The following is a 22,676-nucleotide window of genomic DNA, read 5'->3' on the forward strand; positions in this document are numbered from 1 at the left end:
ATTGATTGTCTGCATCTTCTCTCGGAGTGAGGTTGCTTGGATCATGGGGATAATATCCTTGCTCAATGATTCTCCACAAATGTGTTGAGCTGTGATACAAATGAGACTTAATAGAAAATACCCAGTTAGCAAAGTCACCTTTCACAAGCTTAGGAGGGGGACCAACAGGATTAAGACGTGGTGCGGGAACGGATCCTCCATAGACCATGGGGGGTGGAACTGAGGCATATGTTCCAGTCCCATCCTTTTCATGAGACGAGGGAGGTTGCATACCTTTAGCCGCTTCCTTAGAGGAGTTGGCCTCCGAATCGAAAACGGTGGGTTTAACCACTATAGCTGGTCCGGGTGAACTTTTAAATCCCTCAATTAACTCTTTAAGCATGGTCTTGACCTCGTTCGTCAAGGACGTCTTGAGAGCGGCCATAGCCGTATTCAAGTCGTCCCTTGTGACCGAAGTCAAGTCCATGGCCTCGGGTTGCCCATGATTAATTCCCTCTTCGCCTTCCATACTCTTCGGGTGGTTAAACTCTTAATAAAGAGACGTGGCTCTGATACCAATTGAAAGGATCGATATGGTTGGCTAGAGGGAGGGGGTGAATAGACAACGACCACTTTTTAAATAATCTTAGCAAGTTAAGGTAAACACCCTACGGGTTCACAAATAATACGACAATGAGGTGAACCCTATAGAAGCTAACAACGAGAGCTATTAAGACAAGTAAGATATAGTCACAAGCATAAGCAAATACAAAGTAAAGGATAGAGATAACCACAAGTGGAACCGATGGAGACGAGGATGTGTTACCGAAGTTCCTTCCCTTTGACAGGAAGTACGTCTCCGTTGGAGCGGTGTGGAGGCACAATGCTCTCCAAAAAGCCACTAGGGCCACCGTATTCTCCTCACGCCCTCGCACGATGCAAGGTACCGTGATTCCACTATAGGTGCCCTTGAAGGCGGCGACCGAACCTTTACAAACAAGGTTGGGGCAACTCCACACAAAGATTGGAGGCTCCCAACTAAACCACGAAGCTTCACCACAATGGAATATGGCTTCGAGGTGACCTCAACCGTCTAGGATGCTCAAACACCCAAGAGTAACAATATCCGCAAGGGATTGGTGGGGGAATCAACTTTTCTCTTGGTGGAAGTGTGGATCTAGACCTTCTCAACCAATCCCTAAAGAATCAACAAGTTTGATTGGCTAGGGAGAGAGATCGGGCACTTTTGATCTTGGGGCGCAACAATGGAGGTTAGAGAGGTAAGAGATGGGGTTCCTCAGCTAGAAGAACCCTTTATATAGTGGGGGGAAAAATCAGACCGTTTTCCCACTCTCTGCCCGAGCTCCAGCGGTACTACCGCTGCCTGCAGCGGTACTACCGCTGAACGGGGGCGGTACTACCGCCGCCTGGCGGTACTACCGCTGGGACTCCAGCGGTACTACCGCTGACACCAGCGGTACTACCGCTGGCCCCTTGGTAGTGCAAAAGCACTAATACCGCCAAGAAAGTCTTCGCAAAAAGGTCCGTCCATGAACTACCGCTAGGTAGGTGGAACAAAGCACCTGGAGCGGTACTACCGCTGGCCAGGGGCGGTACTACCGCTGGCCAGGGGCGGTACTACCGCCAGCTAGCGGTACTATCGCTGGCTGCAGCGGTACTACCGCTAGCAGTCCAGCGGTACTACCGCTAGAACCAGCGGTACTACCGCTGGGGACCATTTTGCAAAGATGCGAGAAACAAAGTGGCGAGGGCCGCTCCAAAGATAAAGGAAAGGGAGAATGAAGTGTGCGTGTGCAAAGATAGATTCCACCCAAACCTTTCCACTACGGATCCCCTCTTAATAGTACGGCTTTCCTATGACTCAAATAAAGAGAATCGTAGAGAGCGCCGTGCTTTCGTTCCATGAGAGAGGAGACGTGTCGTCTTGTGCCGTTGACGTGTGTTATCTGAAACCTTAACACACACGGTTAGTCCTGTATGGTACTGTCATCAATCACCAAAATTACTTAGGCATAAACTATGCCCCAACAACCTTGATTCCTTTGCTAAAGCAATGGCACGAGTGTTGTCACAGAACAAAGTTATTGGATTTAGTGCACTCGGCAAAACTCCAAGATCCGTCATGAACTGCTTCATCCACACATCCTCCTTAGTTGCCTCCGAGGCAGCCATGTATTCCGCTTCACATGTAGAATCTGCTACGACGCTTTGCTTGGAACGACACCAGCTTACCGCACCCCCATTAATAATAAATATGTATCCGGTTTGAGACTTAGAGTCATTCGGATCAGTGTCAAAGCTTGCATCGACGTAACCCTGTACTACGAGCTCTTCGTCACCTCCATAAACGAGAAACATTTCCTTAGTCCTTTTTAGATACTTCAGAATATTCTTGACCGCCGTCCAGTGATCCATTCCTGGATTACTTTGAAACCTGCCTGCCATACTAGAGTGACTAGAGTGACAGAAGTTTACACCCGAGTAAGGAAGTTGTGTGCGTATGGGAGTAAAGAATACTTGATGCTTAATACTATAGTTGATTTTACCTTAATGATTTCTAGTAGTTGTGAATGATTGCTAGAGGTCCAATCATAAATACATATGATCCAAATACGAAAAGTGTGTTAGCGTATACCTCTCCCTCATTGCATATGATAAGTATTTATCATGTTATATTCAATTGCCTGTGTGCAATTCTTCTTTTGCGTTATACAAAAAAACTTTCTACTAAACAACTTACTTATTAGTTTTTATCTAAACAACACCTAACTTGTATTTACTTGTTCTTTATTACCTTGCAAAACTATCTATTACACCTACTAAGCACTTCTAGTTTCTTTCCCGTAGATTAGTTTCATACTTGTTCTAGGTAAAGTAAACGTTAGTGTGCGTAGAGTTGTATCGGTGGTCCATGGAACTTGAGAGAATATTAATTCTACCTTGAGATCCTCGTTAGGTTCGACACACTTACTTGTCAAAAAAGGCTACAAACGATCCCCTACACTTGTGGGTTATCACTCCCTAAGTAGATTGTCAAAAGATTGGACTCCATCCGTAGATCCTTCTTCTGAGATGTCGAGGAAATTTTCTCTTAGGGCAAGTGCCTTATCGCTTGGAGAAATGTTTGCAAACCCAAAAATACTGGCGGTCTCGATATCAAAAACCCGCTTCTCCAAAACAAATGTCTTCTCATGAAATTTGCCTTCAAGCTCCTCCAAAAACCGGACCTTCCTTGGGTTAACTAGTTCTTCCAACACTACTTCCTTGACTTCACAAATAAGCCTCATAACCCCTCCTACCTATGGACAATCGTTAACCACAAACTCCCCCACGTACGCAAAATATCCTTTGTCCTCACCAATAATGGCACCCCCACCTTCTTCTGGCTCGACGTTCGGCTTCTTTCGACCCCACTCATAGACACCTACCCACACCTTTTTTCCCATTCCACCTTACCCTCGGTCCTAGTTTCTGATGTCATGCAGAATGGTATACTCACTACTCTGCGGAACTGCCTAACCAATGTTGCTAATGTAGAGCTTGCATCTGTTTTGTCTTTGTTGCAGGATGTCATCACCAACGACGTGTCACACGATAGGTTCCTCACCCATGGCTCCTCGTTCTCCTTCAGGTGCGCCTACTCGCTGCTATCCTCTGACCATGAGATCGATTTCAATGCCGGAGACGTCTGGAGCTCCAATGCACCTATCAAGGTCAAGATCTTCGGCTGGCTCCTCTGTCGTGATAGGTTGAGCATGATGGCGAACTTGCATCAAAAGACCATCACCTCGGATTCAACCTGCCCCCGATGCGACCTCGTGCTGGAGGACGTGACGCACCTCACCATCCTTTTCCCATGTGCGACGCATGTCTGGTCCCTCTTGGGCCTGTGCACCCCCTACCATCGAACTCGTCTAGGCTACTCCAACGCCGATGGGTCTCAGCATCAACATTTGGCCCATAGTTGCCCTCGTCATCCTCCGGAAGTTGTGGGATTCCATGCACGCTTGTGTCTTTCGCAACAAGATCAACTCGCCCCTAGATACTCCTCCTAACGCCATCTTGTACTTTACGCTTTATGCCTTCAGATTTAAGGACCACATTAGTAGGGAGGTGACCATGTGTTGGCGCCTGTACCTCTCCTCTCGGTGTAACTTGCCTTTTAGGCCTTTGAATAATATATTCAGGTGGGGATCCTCTTCCCCGATGATTGTTTAAATAATACATGTTCACATTTCACGATGTTCTTGTCCCCTAATCTTGTTCTCCTCCGAAATCCATGGTAGATAAACCAAATAATATTGATTACCAATCCATAATTGTTCCAACGGAAGAACCTGACAAAACCATCAAGTTTGTAGCTGTCATCATCTGATTATGTATGCTTTCATTATCAATAATTAAAGAAGGCATGCCTTTTCAAGGGTAACTACCCCCTAAGCGCGTGGAGACACACGTCATGTGCTCCGAGTTGTCGTGATGCGCGTGAGACGGACGTATAAGTGCATGGAACATGCAGACGTAACGTAGCTTTCATTGCGCGAGTGACGTATTCGCTGCATGGCCCATGCACGTGAGAACCCACCACTCCATAGAGTACGTGAGGGGATACAAACGGACGCCCATACCATAACGGAAGCTAACGAAACACACACACGCTGTCAACAGAACCCTACAATGGAGACGCCAGACACATTTAAAACAGACGACATTCCTGCAGACGGCATTCCCGCCGCGAGGACCTGGATCAAGCCGCTAGCCGCCCGTATATAACTTGTCTTTTAGGCCTTTGAATAATATATTCAGATGGGGATCCGCTCCCCCGATGATTGTTCAAAAAATATATGTTCACATTTCACGATGTTCTTGTGCCCTAATTCCGTTCTCCTCCGAAAGCCACGGTAGATAAACCAAATAATATTGATTACCAATCCATAATTGTTCCAACGGAAGAACCTGGCAAAACCACCAAGTTTATAGTTGTCATCATCCGATTATGTACGCTTCCATTATTATCAAAAATTAAAGAAGGCATGCCTTTTCAAGCATAACTGCCCCCTACACGCGTGGAGACACACGTCAGGTGCTCCTAGTTGTCGTGATGCACCTGAGACGGACGTATACGTGCATGGAACATGCAGACGTAACGTAGCCTTGGGTGCGCGAGTGACGTATTCGCTGCATGGCGCATGCACGTGAGAACCCGCCACTCCAAAGAGCACGTGAGGGGAGACAAACAGACGTCCATGCCATACCAGACGCTAACGAAACACGCACGCCGTCAATAGAACCCTACCGTTAAGACGCCAGACGCATTTGAAATAGATGGCATTCTCGCCGCGAGGACCCGGATTGCGCCGCTAGCCGCCCGTGGCGAAGGTAACCCCGACCTCGTCATCAAACAACACAAATACAACAACAAATACTCCAACATAGGAGTACCATTTTCTCTGTTGTTAAGAAAGGCCCAAAGAAGGAGGACATGGATCTCCTTAAAAGGTACATGTTGACTGATCTCTGTCCACACCACACCACACCAACCAACCAGGTCTTTGAAAAAAACACAAACAAGAAAAGGAAGGAATGGCAGCTTGGATGGTGACCACCACTACCACCAGAGCAGAGCCCACGGCCCATTCCCTTCCCTTTCCATATCTCAACGGCGCGGCGCGCCGCGCAGTCCCGCACACGCCACCACCATATCTCTGTCTCCACTCCTCCACTGACAGCCGGGGCCGGCGCCCGCTGCTCCGGCGACCCACCCCCACCGGGCCCTCGCGGCCCAGCACGTGTTAGCAACGGCCGCGCCGCTTTGTCCCTTCTCCGGCTCGCCGTCACTATCCGTCCGTCCGTCCGTGCCTTTGACCTGCGCCACCCCCGACCCCTATCCCCCGCCGCCCGCCTATATATACCCCAGGGCCCATTCCCTGCCGCCGCCGCTCCGCTCCCCCAAATTTTCCCGTTCCCTCCCCCGTCCCGCGCCTCCCCCTCCGCTCCGCCCGCTTAAACCCCTAACCCTAGCGACAGCGCCGCCGCCGCCGCCACCGCGCAGCCATTTCCGCGCTTTGCACGCGGGGCCGGGCATGGCGCCGTTCGGGGACGGCGGGATGGGGCCAGGCCCGTTCGGCGACGGCGGGATGGGCGGCGGCCCATTCGGCGACGGCGGGAGGCGCGCGTTCGGGAACGGCGGGGAGGACGACGCGGGGTGGGGCTGGGACCCGCTGCGCAGCGGCAGCGCCCCGCCGACCATGGACGGCGCGCTGCTGGCGGCCGACGGGGTTCTCGGCGGAGGAATAGGAGGAGGTGGCGGCGGCGGGGGAAGCGGGGATTCCTTCTTCTCCGGGGCCGGCGGGCTCGGCGCCAGGCTCGACGAGGTCAGCCGGCGGCGCGGGGCCATCGACCAGGTAAAGAAAAAAGAAAGGTCTTTGACGCTCCTCCATGGCCGGACAGCGTTTCTCGATTGGTTCTGTGTATGTATGCTTCCGTCCTGCCCTGTTTCGCGCTCTTCCGTCGCCGTCGCCGTGCCGTGCGTGCTCTAGATTGGATCTATCGGTGTGCTCCGGCAGTAGTTTCCCGTCGGGATGTCTTCCCGATCTGTGCGCGGCTAGTTCCTCTCCTGCTCGCGCGAGGGGTGGCCGCAAACTGTTGTCTTTTTTCTTAAATCTCGGAAAAAGAAGGTACTCCAATTGAGCAGATGCAGGCGACGGAGGGCGACGACAAAGTTGCTGCTAGTCTAATCGCGGAAAAGTTGCCAAAAACGTGCTTCTTTTCAGTCTTTTTGTCCTGTATCGGCTCTATTGACTATTGTTGCAGATGCAGGCAAGCATCCCTGTTTTGGTTCCTGTCGGCATGTATCTTGGGCACTTGATCAAGTGTTTGTTGCTGATGACCGGCTGGAAGCATCGTTATCTTTCCGATCCATATGTGGTCTATGGTTTTATTGATGGATTTGATTGTCCAATATGTCTTGTCTTCTTGGTTGTGCTCAAAATCACCACATTTCCTTTGCAGACACTCGTTTTTCACAAGGAGTACTATATTCAGTGTTCAGCTGGAACATCTTTTGTCAAAATTTTGCCTAGCTTGTAATTGTAACCACCGTTAGTTATCTACGTACTTGGCAATCACTTGAGTTGTGATTTATGTGTCTGTTCACTGTGATGAGTTGGATCGTGGGGCAACGTGGCATCTGTGCTTTACTAGATACCCTGTTTCTCTTGTTTAGTTTGATGATCATTTTTCGTTTCAATGTCGTAAGACCATTTGGCTTTAGCATAATATATAGCACGAGTTGTTTAACATAGGTATCGATAACCTGCTGCCTACATTGACTACTTTGTTTCGGTATGACTTAGTGCCTTCTATGTGATGTAATGTGTGGTAAATATCATCAATGTGGCAAGCAAGATTTTGGATTTTTGGTCAGTTATTAAGTGTACAAATATGTCGCCCTTTTACATTTATATTCTTGATAATTTATTTTGGTAAATTGCTCTTCAGTATTTTCTAATTAATTCAGTTCCATATGTCTGTATAACTCCATCAAGGCTGGCAGCAAATTGAACCAATGCAATTATTATCTTCCCTCTGGTACTGTGCCCAATGACTTGCGGTCGTTCCTTGTGATAGGAAGGCGGTAGCTTGTTTGGGTGAAGAAAAGAGAAATATGGTAGGGTTTTCCGGAATCGCAGTTGGTTTGTGCTCTGCAAATCAAAGTCACAACTCTACCTATCACCTCTTTCCCTGTTATACAAATCACCCATGCTAACCCGTGCAGCTACACAAAGTTTAGGCAATGCACTTGTGTGGTCCTCTTATGGAATATGTTGTGAGCTCATTGCGTTTGTGGCCTCATAACTTACATTCTTTTTTGTAGTTTTAACTTTTGGTATTTGTTCTTATGTGATTGTGTAACTGGTGTTTGCAAATATTGTCAGGAAAAGCTTTGGCATCTATCCTGATTTACTAAAAGCATCTCATATAATGACACCAATTTCAGATTTATGTAGTTTTGCTGTTCATGTTCATAATTGATACATCACTTAATAGCAAGTTTTGTGTTCTTTGTTTCAGGACCATTATGGTAACTCTGCATTACTATCTAAAGGTGTAGGAGGCTTCCAGCTTAATGGTACCAGAGGTTTTGACGGGCAGCAATTTAGACCAAACCACTCCACATTTGATATGGGTTCAACATTGACGGAACATGATGCTGAATTTTATGGGCATCAGAATCACTTCATGCCAGACATGGGAAAGATCAACACTTTTGGAAGAAGGGACTTTGATTCTACTTATCTCTCAGATTCTGATCTTTCAGATACTTTCTCTGGATTGAGGCTATCTAATAGGACACCACTTGATGAAAGGAGACATGAGAAAGAGCTGCTTGATGAAATGCTTATGCATCGCAGATATTTCAACTCTAATATGGCTGATGATAGCCGGCTTCCTTCAGCTGATAATGTTTTTCACTCACCTAGGTCCCAGCACATGGATTTTCGCCCGACACGTCGAAATTGCTTACGTAGGCAGAACAGTTCAATTGATGCCCCCAATGCCCCAAGGATGAATCACCATCACATGGATAATGTTGATCACCTATCTTTTGCTGAAAGGCTAACTTTGATGCAGTCAGGCAATTTGCGTGGGGAGGCCAACTATCTCCGTGATGCAGCTATGACAAATATGATGAACCCCTTGAGCAATAGAAACAACACCATTACAGACTTGGGTTTGGCTAGGAATCGTAAGGCATACCTTGAGGATCATTTTGCCCGGCAGTGTCTGCAGAATGAAAGTAGTTTTGTACCAAAATCTGGTCTCTCTTATAGTGGTAACAGGCTCTATCATGATGAGCCTTGTTTCCCCTCTTCAAGAGCGCAAAGATTAGGGTCTCATTTTCATCCTAATTTGGGGAGCATTCCATGTCACGATGACCAGCAATCACGGCTCTTCTCTGTTAATAGAAGGTCAGCTGGTAGGAATATGGGCCTACAGAACAATCACGATAATGCTGTAGAACACTGCATAGATTCTTTTGATAGAAACAGTGATGAAACCTTGGAGCTACTTGATGCAGTTGGCCATGTCATGAATGTCAGGTATATTATTCTTTTACTGAGCAGTTGGTTTTTTAGTTCAATGTATTTCTATAGAAGTGATCTCATTTTCATCTTAACGCAGTGTGGATCAACATGGCAGTCGGTTCATTCAACAGAAACTAGAAGAAGCATCTGCTGAGGATAGGGAAAAGATCTTCCCAGAGATACTGGCCAATGTTATTGCTCTAACAACCGATGTGTTTGGTAATTATGTGATCCAGAAGGTACATCAACAGGTCCTAGCATTTTGATAATTATTTGTTTTTTGGGATATACTGATGTTTGTGATGCACTGTTCACAGTTCTTTGAGTTTGCTACAGAGGGACAGCTTAAACAGTTAGCAGATAAACTCAATGGTCATATTAAGGCTCTAAGCGGTCAGATGTATGGTTGCAGAGTTGTTCAAAAGGTCAGTTTAATGTTAATGATTTGTTTCTGTTGCATTGTCATGCAAAATTTGTTCCCTCAGTTTTCCTGTAAATGTACTAAAAAACCAATCCATAAAAAAAATTCTGCCTTCAAATATTCTGTGAATGTCCTAAATCTAAATGTATCGAAGTGTGATATTCAGTGTGATATATTCCACTAAATGCATAGAATCTGCAAATTACCTATCTAGTACAGTACTTTTTCAACCCATACTAAACAAAGATTAAGTTCAGAGATAGTGCAGCATTGTCAAGTTTACTGACTGGTGTTTTTCTTACCCTGTTACATTGAGTAGTAAATCATTATTGGCTTGTATAGATGTCAGCATGGTCCCTTTCTAGTCATTTTGCAGCACCTGTTCTTCACTTCTAAGAGTTGTTGCATTGAATGAGTTCTCATCCATTGGGGTTTTGATTGACATGGCACATTTACAGTGGAGTTTTGTATCTGCATGCTTCTATATTATAGATTCTAATATTCAATATTGACAGGTTATTGAGGTAGTTGATATGGACACAAAGATTGATATAGTTTCTGAGCTCATGGATTCTGTTCTGGATTGTATTGGTGATCAGAATGGCAACCATGTAATTCAGAAGTGCATTGAGTGTGTTCCTGAAGATCGCATTCCATTTGTTATCGAGCCTATACTATCACAAATTTGTAAGCTTTGTACTCACCAATATGGCTGCAGAGTTATTCAGGTACAAAAATTGCTCATTCTTTTTCTTTTTAAAGTGTTAGATTAATCCCTTTTGAACTAAGAAGAAGATTGTAATATGTATTTGCAGAGAGTTTTGGAGCATTGCCGTAAACCAGCGACTCAAAGTGCTGTGATGAATGAAATTGTGCAGCATGCTTTTGCTTTGACTGAAGATAAGTATGGGAACTACGTTGTTCAGGTATGTCAGTACACTATATGTATATACTGGAATAGTTTTCTATTTCTGTGTTGACTTGAATGATGTTTATACATCGTACAGCCCTAAGCCACTGGTTGGTACAGCCAAACAATCTACATATGTTGCTGATAAAATAATTTGGTTCTATTGAATTCTGACTTCTGAGTGACATCCTAACTAGAAAGGTAGTGTTGATTTATCATGTGAACTGACAGTTGGATACATTTCCTTAACTTAGCTGGCCAGTTGTAGGTCTCTTTCGTATTGAAGTGTATAAAATCTATTTGATCCAATAACAAATAATTTCGCAATTATCTGCAGGGCATTTCTGTTTCAATTAAAAGACCAGCTTGTTTTAGGAATACTTGGATAAATAATACACATTTAGCAAGACTTGCACATGACATGATCAATTAACAACCTAGTTTCCACATGTTTTTGAATATTAAAATGTTGTCTATTTTAAATAAAGTCTTGTACATCACATTTGTGTACATTTTATTATAAATCTCAGAAGTTAAAAAAAGAGCTAGGCTTAATTGTATGTTTTGCCACTGCCTTGTGCTTTTCTGACAAAGCGAACGCCTGAGCGCAATTGTGCACACATTAAGCGCAAGGCGTTTTACTGTGGCCTAGATCCTAGGCGTGCCTTTTTCAACTATGATAAATCTAACAATGTACTGCACTTTGATCATATAGAACATGTTATCTCACATAAGCGTAGTTATGCATTGCAGAAGTAATAATAATATCATATTACTAGTCATACCATATTATCTAATTCGATAATATCTGTCCATGAAAATTTTGAAGTATCAATTTAAAATAAACATAGTATACCCTTATAGGGTTTTTAATAGTCATTCCAATTTTCTAATGCTGGAGCTCCAAAGCAAGTTATGTTAGCAATATGCAGTCCTTGTCTAATTGTCTGGCCATGTAATCTGTTCAATAATTAACCGTTTGAAAACTGAAGCTTGTATGATATTGTCCATTTTATTGCTGCTTTCCTTCCTGTGTTGGCGTGATGTACTTATTGATGAACCTTTAATTTTCTTCAGCATGTCCTGCAACATGGGAAGCCAGAGGAACGGTCGTCCATTATTCAGAAGCTCACAGGCCAAATGGTGATCTTGAGCCAGCAGAAATATGCATCTAATGTCATTGAAAAATGTTTGGCCTATGGTACTCCTGAAGAACGTGATGTCCTTATAAGGGAGATTTTTTCTTGTGGTCAAACATTTCAGGTTTGTCCTAGTTCACAAACACACTGCATATTTTCTAATCAAACTATTTTGATCTTGAAAACCATATTTCCTTTGACAATACACATGGATATGTTGCATTAAGCACGTCTCCCTTGCATGAATACCAAAACTGCCTTGTAGTCAACATATTTGCAGCAACCCTCTGAACAACATGATGTTTGGGAGGTGATGCTTAGAGTTCAGTTTGCTAGATTTGGTTATTAGTCATCAACGCTGACCTGTGCAAAACCAATCGCCCACAACATGCGTTCCCAAGATCATATATACATTTTTTTTGGTTATATGCAAACATATTTTCCATACAAACTAAACCTATTACTCATAGAATGCAGAGCATCTTCACTGCTACAAATATCTGAGTATCTTCGCAGCTAACTTTCTGATTGGTGGGGTCATTTCTCGAAGCCCCAAAATGTGTCTTGTTCTTTTTGTATGGCTAGACAGTACATGAGTTGAAAAGGCTTGCAGGTTTAGTGTGTGCTTGACTTCTGGGTCATTGGTTATCAGACAAAACCTCGGTTCTAACTTGTTGCTGTGTTATTAGCTGTGCAAATTTTCTCTCGATGTGAACCGATTCCTTAGTGATTTCAGTGCACTTCATTCTGACTTTGCCTATCTGTTATGCAGACACTGATGAAAGATCAGTTTGGCAACTACGTCGTACAGAAAGTCCTTCAGACCTGTGATGACAAATACTTTGAGATGATCCTGTCAAGCATCAAGGTGCACTTGAACGAACTGAAGAACTACACATATGGGAAGCATATCGTTGCACGGGTTGAGAAGTTAATCATCACAGGAGGTAAGCCGACGGTCAAACTGATGTATCGCAAGATGTGGATTTCTTTTCAGATTCCTAACATTTTCCGCTTGATCTCAGAGAACCGGGTGCGGATGGCGTCGAAGCCCTGCCGATGTCAACAGGAGGCAAAGTGCACCGATGCCGGCGCTGATTCTTCTTAAGCATTTGCCATCACTTCTGGTGGAACATGGTTGGACTGTGGTGAGGTTTTTTCCGTTGGTACAGCGTGCATGTAATGTCATGCCTTGGTAGAGAGGAGCAAGGTGTTCTCTTTCCTGTCCTGTATAGAATCTGGAGAGTTTTCGGGAAACTTCCGAGTAACTAGTTGAGTATTAGGGTTCGCCGCTGTATATCTTTTCGGCCATGTAAAAGTTTACAGGTGGATATATAGCTGTACATGTTATGGAGTTGTTAGCTTGGTGAATTGTGACGTTTAATTTGTTCCTGTTGGAGCTGCTACTTGAAGTTGATGGGTTAAACTTTCTTTGCAAAACCAATGTCTTTGTATTATTGTTCTAGTTTACCTTTGTGCTACTACCTTGGTGGTAACACAAAGGCAGCGCGCAATCACTTTTAGAAAACCACTTCATTTCTTGGCTACTACTGGCTCGGAGTTCTTGCCTGATCGTGAGCCTAACAATCTCTCAAACAAACCCTCTTTTGTCCAAAAAAAATTTGAAATGGTTTTCTAAGAGCGATGTCATTTTGAAAAACTGGTTTATTTGATTTGAACTGAAGATGGTTATAGGGTACTCTATGGCACCAATTTGCATCACTAGTTTCAAGCAATATTTATCTTGGCTTCCATGTGTTTATTGATTTGTAACTCTTATAAGCTTCATAGTTTCAACAAGTATTGAAAAAGGCATACATCGCCAGCTTCAGCATCAGCTCCAAGTTGGCTAGATACACTGCTCAGGGCCCTCTTCATCGAGAAACCTACATCTGTCCTAGTATGAAGTGAAAAGCCCTGTCAACATTCGGTTTCAACTCATCATGGACAGGTCTCGTCCATCGCACCATCAAACTATCTTGTTGTGCATACACTGAAGCTCCATCCAACTGAATATCAAATTCCCAATACCTCACATGCTCATTTCAACGCAAATATGGAAACATTTTGCATTGCCCCAAAACTTAAAATGGCTAGCACAGTGCTACTTCTAGGCCTTTTAGATGTCTATATAGTTTCTTTGTGATGATGTTAGGCTCCTTGATGGGGTTATCTTTCTTTGTGAAATCAATGCCTTTGTATTATAGCTCTAGTTTGCCTTTGTGCCAAGAAGGGGAGAATGGGAATATTCATATTTTCACCGCTTTGGCGGTACCAGGCTGGGTGCTCTGTGGTAATCTATCATCATGTTGCAAGTAGGGGCACAAATTTTGTGAGCCTAACATTCTCAAACAACCCTCTTTTGTTCAAACAATGAACTGGTTTTTTGAAAGTGTGGTTACTCGATAGGTGACCTGTTTGCATCACTAGTTTCAAGCTATATTTGTCTTGGGTTCCTTGTGTTTATTGCTTTGTATTATATATACTCTTGCGAGCTTCATCATTTCAGGAGCTGGAGGCGAGCAAGTATTGAAAAGGAGCCGAGTCGGGCAAGTGTTGGGATTGAAGCCGCCATGCGCGTCGCCATCGTAGTAGCCAGGCGAAGGCACGTACCCCCATGGCGGCATCGTCGGCGAGACGTTGGCCGACGATGCAACACGCTGGGGACCCCTCCATGCGGCCTGCGGGTTGCGGCCGCGCGGATTCATAATAGCCGCGCGGGACGCCTCTTCCCGATCGACCGCGGCCACTGCCGTCGTTGCCTCCGGCACGCACTTGATCATCTTGGCATCGAGCCTCCTCGTCGGTCTGTTGTGACCGCCTCCCGGTGCTGGACATCCGCCCTTCACTCGACGTCTGAAATGCCCGCTAGCCTAGGCTTCGGCTTCCTCGACTTCCTCTGCTTCGGCTGGCTGGAATCGGCGGTGGTGGCGGGGCGAGGGAAGGTGTACTTCCTCTTCGATGGCATGGAGGCCAGATGGAAGGAGCGGGAGAAGAATAGTGGGAGGAGGCGGGGAAAAGGAAGGAAAGGGCGGAGGAAGGGGGATAAAACAGCGGGAATAGGCCCGACTGCCGACAATAGAGCGGATCCGCTTGGCTTTTCGCTTCGATTTGCGCTCCCAGGCTCCCCCGAGGGGTTGGGTTCGCCTCGGGTTCACCGACTGTTATTTTGGACCAAACCAATGCTAAACGAGGAGTTGGGTGCACGACTGGGCCGATTTTGCACCGCCGTCACTAAACGACGGTGATTTGGGGCTCCGCTCGTGTCGCCCCGAGCGAACGACACGGGATCATGAGGGGCATTTTGGACCTGCTCATAAATCATAATACACCGCTTTAATTTGAGTTGAACATTTCGCCAGAACAATAATGGTTATAGTAAAACAATCACTATCCATTGCTAGTTCTGAATTTTTAAGAGACACAAAGTAAAATGTCTCCGTCTTCCTCCCACGCTCCTCCGGCCACCCCTCTCCACGGCTGCCGCGTAACATAGTCCCAGCCTCACCCGTCGGGTCTTCACGCTGATGCCCGCCGGCCAGATAATGCCCCTCGCCACGCGGCGCCCGCCTCTGCCTCATCGTTTGATGCGCCTCTGCCGGGCCGCTCGCATCCTACCTCTATGGATCTAGAGCCAGCTAAGAGCATCTCTAGTAGAACCCTCAATCCCTTAAATCTAAAACCAGTTTTAAGGGTTGAGAATTGGCCATTTTTGACATTTTTAAGGGTTGAAAAACAGGGGCAAAGACTAGAACCCTCAAACCCGACCCTTATAACGGAATATTCCGTTATAAGGGTTGGGTTTGAGGGTTCTAGTCTTTGCCCCAACCCCAACCCTTAAAACTGTCATTTGGCATATCACAATTTTCACTAGAAAAACATAATAAACCTTCAAACAAACACGGAAATAAAGATCATTGATGCATGGTTTAATAGTTTTTACATCACACAATCATCATCTTCCCCCTCTCATCGGCACCATGACCAAAAAGTTGCACTTGACGCCATTTCCTAGACCACTTCCACGTCCATCAAGCACCTCCATTGTCGCCGGTGGTGGAGTCTTCCACACCGCCATCGCCACCACCACTCATCGGAGTGTCACCTCGAAGAGTAGAGGACGCACCACGGAATATCCTCTTCCTCTCTGCGATGTCCTCCTTGTAGTCCTTCCACCATTGCAATTGTTCTTCATCCATGTCCTTCTTGGACATCATCATGTGCTCCTTCTCTTCCACCATGAGTTCTTTCCATACCTTTGCCTCTTTCACCTTGATCATCCTCTCCTCCAAGTCGGCCTTGCGCTTTGCTCCATCTTCGTCTCCAATGTCTTCCTTGTCAATTCCTCTGTTGCCTTCATCATTTGCTCCATCTTTTCCCTTAGGCTTGATGCCTCTCCTTCCATCTTCACCCTTTGCTTGCCCTTCTTGGTTCCCTCGGGCTTGCCCAAGTTCCTCTCCTTCTCCTCATCTTCACTATCATCGATCCTAAGCATTGCCGACTTCTTGGGTGCGGTCTCTTGATCCCTCAACTTCTACTTGTCAAAGGTTTGAAGAATTGCCCAAGCATGCTTAAATGGGAATGGCTTGCCCTTGGAAGCGGCCATCTCCTTGTACCTCATGCCGGCAATTGTCTCCTATCAACCACACATAATCACATAAGAACCCACCAATAGCATAGTACACACACATAATCAAAATAGTGAAGAGATATGTACTCACATAGTCACTCTCCACGGTTCCACTAGGTGGTGCATCCCTCACTTGGTCCATGGACGCACTCCAACGAGCACAAGCGGGCTTCATCAAATCCCACCGGCCTTGAAGCAACCGGAAACTGCGAGAGATGAACCCACTATTCTTCGGCTTGATCCTACAATAGTTGTCCTCGATCCTGTGCCAATACCGTTTACCGGTTTGATCGGTGCCGGTGGTTGCATCCATCCCCACAGATGCCCAAGCACGAACCAAGAGGATATCTTCCGCTTCGGTGTAGTTTGTCGACCGCGCGTGTGGGCCGGAAGTGGCGGTGAATGCCTCCTCCCCTATCTCGGCCACCTCCTCCTCGTCACCCCCTTCATTCTCCTCATCTTCCTCAACCTCCTCACCAAAGGGTTCTAGAGGCGGAGCCCCGAGGTCCACCTCCGCGTCTTGAAGGAGGTCCATGAACGAGGATGGGGTTGCCATTTCCTCGAACACCTCGTGCGCGGCGGGAGGAGGTTCGGCGACGGCGGCAGGCGGGGCCACGGGCTAATTCCGCGCCGCGACCTTCTTCCGCTTCGGGGACGCGCCGGCGACCTTGGAGGAAGCCCCTCGCGGCCCACGGGAGGACACCTTCGGCCGGCTCTTCTTGGGGGCGGGCGCGGCGGGGACGGTGGCCGGGGCGGGAGCCGGGGAGGCGGCAGGAGGCGGTGCGAGGCCCGCCCGCCGCCGCTTGGCCCTGACGTGGGTCGCCGCCACCACGTCGGCCACGGTCGGCTGCAGGACGGGGGCGGGGGCGGGCGGGGCGGCTGGCGCAGCGGCGGGCGGGGGCGCGACGGCGGGGGAAGCCTCCATGGCGGCGAGGCGGCGGGAGGAGCTGGGGAGGCGGGGGGAGTTTTCCCTCCCGCGCGATGTGGGAAGAGGAGTGCGGGTTGGGGGGAGTTTTCCCTCCCAACCCTCACTTCTACAGGCTGGGAAGGGGTTTGAGGGTTGGACCTCTAATTTTTTTACGGGTTTAAGGGTTCTAGTCTACGCCGTTTTGTCGATGAAAACTGTAAAAATGCGGTTATTTTTAAGGGTTTGAGGGCTCTACTAGAGATGCTCTAACGGATGGACGGAAGTGCGCAACCGTCATCGCTCTCGCCGTCTGCGGAGGCGCCGGTCGTCAGTCAGGAGCCCGCCACCAAGCCTCTGATTCCACGGTGGCTGCCAGGCCTTTGTTTTAAATTCCTCGAACCCGGGTATGTAAAGGCCAAGTGCTCTGGGGAGATTCGCTGTCACCTTTGCTGGGTCACGGGTCATCTTGCTCGGGACTGGTCCACTCACTCCGCCGAGCACTACGTTGCGAGTACTAATCCCACCCACCTTTCCCGAGGCAGTGCTACTCATCCACGCCCCCGCTGAGATCCAAGCGGCTCGACCACGCTGTTCTGCTGCTGAGAGCTCGGCCTGGCACCAACTCCCTCCCCCTGGATATGGGTCATTACCTGTCACGCCCAAGATGCGACCCTATCCTTAATTTGGCACGAAGGCCTCGTCAGGGATAGAGGCGCATCTCGTCGTGTCGCAAGAATGGATATCGTTACAAGTACATGTACTGAAAAGAAGAGATAATACAGAGTTGGCTTACACTCGCCACAAGCTACATCAGAGTCACATCAGTACATTATATATTCATCAAGAGTAAGAGCAGGGTCCGACTACGGACGAAAACAAACGACAAAATAAGAACGACGTCCATCCTTGTTATCCCAGGCTGCCGGCCTCGAACCCATCCTAGATCGATGAAGAAGAAGAAGAAGAAGAAGCAACTCCAAATGAACAATCAACGCGCTCGCGTCAAGTTACCTTTACCTGTACCTGCAATTGGTGTTGTAGTAATCTGTGAGCCACAGGGGACTCAGCAATCTCATTTCCAAACGTATCAAGACTAGCAAAGCTTAATGGGTGAGGTATGGTTAAGTGGTGAGGTTGCAGCAGCGGCTAAGCATATATTTGGTGGCTAAACTTGCGAGTACAAGAATAAGAGGGGGAAGATCTACGCATATCGGTCGTGAACTACTGATGATCAAATGAATGATCCTGAACACCTACCTACGTCAGACATAACCCCACCGTGTCCTCGATCGGAGAAGGAACTCACGAAAGAGACAGTCACGGTTACGCACACAGTTGACAAGTTTTAATTAAGTTAACTTCAAGTTATCTAGAAGCAGTGTTAAACAAAGTTTCCACGTTGCCACATAACCGCGGGCACGGCTTTCTGAAAAGATTTAACCCTGCAGGGGTGCTCCAACTAGTCCATCACAAATTACCACAAGCCGCATAGAAATCCTCAATCACGAAGCTCGCGATCTCGTCGGATTCCCTAGTGGAAAACCTCAACTCTGAGATTACCCAAAGCATCACCGGAATCCCGATGCACAAGATATCTCGACAAAGGTAAAACTAATCCAGTAAGGCCGCCCGACGTGTCGACGATCCCGATAGGAGTCGCGTACCGCGTTCTCAGGACACGGCGGATGAGCTAGACGTCGGGATCGCTAAACCTCCGGGTGACCAGAGGGGCGCCGGACATCGCTCAGGTGGGACCAACACTTATTAGGAGCACTGGCCCGGGGGTTGATTAAAATAGTCCGCGGGTGCCGGCAGGCCCCTATGCATTATTATTAGGTTGTTAGGCAAATGTAGTACCAAAGTTGGGCCTTGCCAAACCAGCTTTAATCTAAAACGAATTATCAAGGGGGTCCCCATAACAACCCCGATCGTGTTAGGAGCGCTCAATTACGGAACATAACACCGGTAGCCGGAACTAAGGGGACAAAGGTGGAACAAAACACCAGGCTAAAAAGGCCGAGCCTTCCACCTTTTACCAAATATATAGGTGCATTAAATTAAAATAGCAATTAATATGGTGATATAACAAGGAACCCATGCTTTCACATGGAAGCAACTGCACCTGCAACTAGCAACGCTAACACCGGGTTAAGCAAGCAGTAACATAGCCAATTAGTGGTTTGCTAGGTCGAACAGGTTGAACGTGATCATGGCATTGTGAGAGGCTGATATTTAACATGTGGTAGGCAACGAGACATAATCGATAGCATCGAAATAACTAGCATGGCAATGATAGTAATGGTATCTGGGGAAATGGTCATCTTGCCTGAGATCCCGCTTGGAAGAAGAATGCCTCCGTGAAGAAGACGAACCGACGTAGTCGAACGGGTCCTCACATCCGACACGCTTGCGGAACTCTATCGAGACGGAGCAAACCGGAAACACAAATCAACACACGGAATTCACCACACGATGCACAACAAAAATGATGCATGAACAGCTGAATACAAGCAAGTCACGGCATGATAAATCACACAATCAAACACTACACATTAAGTGAAGTTCAATATGCAACGAGTTGCATATTGACGAAACTCCACGTTAATCATTTAGTTCTATCCCGATTAGATACACGACAACATTAAATGTGATTAAACATGGCAAGAGGTGAAGCGTAATTAATCTACCTATCTAGGCATTTTAAATGAGGTCGGAAATGACATATAGCACCTCCGAGATGACCTCACATGTTAATTTACAATTCTGTCCAGATCTGAACTAATGCATTTAATTAGTTGTTAAACAGCAAAACAAATAGGCTCACGTGATTCTACGCGTCATGGCAAGCAATCTACACATAAAGAATATCTCCAACGGAGCTACGGATCAAAAGTTACAAGCACCGCAAGATATGATGGCATGAATGCAATATGTGTGCAAAGACGGTCACGAGCACTTCAAAACATACAACCCGCAAGAGAAAATGAAACTACGCGAGATTCTAAGCAAGTTTCATATAGGACTCGATCAAAACGGAGCTACGGTTCAACATCTACAAGCAAAACAAGAAATGACTACAATCTGTCAAAATCAGCCACATAGCATATTCTACGCCCTACAACTACGAGCTACACAACTCCGATAAACTCAAGCAAGGCATGGCACGAAAGAGGGCAAGAAGCACTACTACAAACAACTAACAACAACTAGCATGGCAGCAAGGAGCACTAGGAAAAGAAGACACAAAATGGCATCTCACACACTATTTCAGACTTAGTGAAAATTACACCTCATGAAAGTGCAGTTTTCGATCTGAAGCTATATTAACAGCAGCAAAACCTATATCTACAGGACTCCGAATGGCATGAAAATTTACAGCATGCTAGAGAATCACAAGGGGTACAACTAACTCCATTGGACCAACCTCAAAAGAGCTACACATCACAAGATACAAGCAAGACAAGACAGCAACAAAATATAACAGATTCCAGACTTAGAAATATTTCAGCTCCTCAAAATCAGCACTATTTCTAGCAACTTGAGGGCAATCAAAACACACCTAAACATGCATTTCTATTGCATCTAAAAATACCAGGGGCTAGTCTAAACACCCAAGAACAACTCTCTAGTTGACAACTCCGTCAAACGAAGCACGATATAAATCCTACGAATTAAACAAAAGGGCATCACGGCAAAACATCTCGCGAACTAACTTGCTCTAATGCTAAAACTAATTGCACAGAAAAATCCTACCCCGAAAACATATAAAATATGTGGGGTTGCAACACAAAATTAAAGCCACACATTAATGCGGGAAAACAACCTATATACGGGAAAATAATCTACCGCAATTCCGTACACGCAAAAAAATACAAATGACTGCTCTAAAATACATGGAATAATGGTTCCTAAAACATGGGCATTTTATCTACGGCATACGATCAATCCGGACTTGCGCGAAAATTAAATACGAACTATATCCTATTAAGACAACACGTTATTCTAGGCATCCGGCATGCTAAACAACGTCAAACAATTATGCAAGTTGTGAAATCGTGATCTACGCGCAAAACTACCCCAAAATCATATACAATATGTCGCGATCCGACTTACGGATTTAAAACTACGGGCGTTTTAATATACGGATATTTACTGGAATTTATTAATTCCTAAAATACATAATAAACCTATTGGGCCGAAGAGTGGGCGCAACTTAGATAAAAGATGCACATGCGCGGGGGGGGGGGGGGGGATCTCACCTCTCCTTGGGCTGGCGGTTGGGGAAGGGGCTTGCTGGACGGTTGGTGATGGGCCGGGGCGAGGCAGGCTGCTGACAGGGGCAGACTGGGCCGGGGGCGCGCCTGGCGCTGGGCGAGGCCCAGCTGGCTCCCTGGGCCGCGGTCAACGCGCCGAGGGGAGGGAGGCGCTGCGCGCTGCTCGCTGGATTGGGCAGGCGGCTGTCCCAGGCGGTGGGGCGAGCGGGGATGACGGCCAGGGAGCTGGTGCTGCGCGGTCAACGGGGGGGGGGGATCTCACCTCTCCTTGGGCTGGCGGTTGGGGAAGGGGCTTGCTGGACGGTTGGTGATGGGCCGGGGCGAGGCAGGCTGCTGACAGGGGCAGACTGGGCCGGGGGCGCGCCTGGCGCTGGGCGAGGCCCAGCTGGCTCCCTGGGCCGCGGTCAACGCGCCGAGGGGAGGGAGGCGCTGCGCGCTGCTCGCTGGATCGGGCAGGCGGCTGTCCCAGGCGGTGGGGCGAGCGGGGATGACGGCCAGGGAGCTGGTGCTGCGCGGTCAACGGGGGGGGGGGGGGGGGAGCAAGGCCAGCGCAGCCTCGGGCGGCGCGGTGAATGGCTCCCGATCTGGATCCCTGATCCAGATCGCGGGGAGGAGGCAAGCGCGCGCTGACTGGCGGCAGGGGGCGGCGCTGAGGCACGGCAGCTGGCTGGCTTGGGAGGCGCGGCCACAGGACTCCTCGCTGCGGCCAGGATCGGGCCAGCTCCCAGATCGAGAGAGGGAGGGCTGCGGGTGAGCCGCGGTTGGACCGCTTGGCAAAACGAGGTAGAGACCAGGTGCTAGCGGCGGCGGCTGGATAGGGACAGGGAGGATCCCTAGGTTTTGGTCTGATCTGGGCTAAGCGGATTATATAAAGTAAAAGCATTAGTCTATAGGGGTATTTGGACCCTCCGATTAAATCAGACGGTCGGAAAATAACTAGGTTAGGGAGACCATTGGACAAACTGATGACTGTTTGCGGTAAAATGGGATTGATCCGGACCCAACGGTCACGAGCGACCGGTTCGGGTTCCGGGAGGTTTTCGGACTGGGCCGCGCGCAGGGTCGACGCACTGTGCAGAGGGGCTAGGCGAAGATGAGAGGGAAAACGGGCGACCCGGCAACGTATTTTAAAACACCGACAGACGTCAGACGGTAGACCGACTACGGTGCCGCTACGGTCGACCGTTCGGGTACCAGACGGACTCCGATTGCGACGAAACTTGACAGGCGGCCTAGCTACAACTAATTGCGACCGCACGCCAAGTTCCAATCCAAACAGAGAAAGTTTTAAACACACTTTAAATAC

At 47.5% G+C, this 22,676-nt stretch overlaps 1 protein-coding gene across 1 annotated transcript; it reads left to right on the plus strand.

Annotated features, from left to right (window-relative positions):
• The first annotated feature begins 3,479 nt into the window (after nt 1-3,479).
• LOC123424994 (pumilio domain-containing protein C4G8.03c-like) lies at nt 3,480-13,003 on the plus strand. Its single transcript, XM_045108672.1, has 10 exons — nt 3,480-3,869; nt 5,730-6,404; nt 8,074-9,104; nt 9,187-9,328; nt 9,407-9,514; nt 10,026-10,238; nt 10,326-10,436; nt 11,498-11,683; nt 12,332-12,506; nt 12,585-13,003. Exons 1-10 carry the CDS (start codon nt 3,480-3,482, stop codon nt 12,665-12,667), a joined length of 3,114 nt encoding a protein of 1,037 aa, XP_044964607.1. The 3' UTR covers nt 12,668-13,003.
• The last annotated feature ends 9,673 nt before the right edge of the window (nt 13,004-22,676 follow it).

This window comes from Hordeum vulgare, chromosome 2H, assembly GCF_904849725.1.
Source record: "Hordeum vulgare subsp. vulgare chromosome 2H, MorexV3_pseudomolecules_assembly, whole genome shotgun sequence".
Classification (NCBI taxonomy): Eukaryota; Viridiplantae; Streptophyta; class Magnoliopsida; order Poales; family Poaceae; genus Hordeum; species Hordeum vulgare.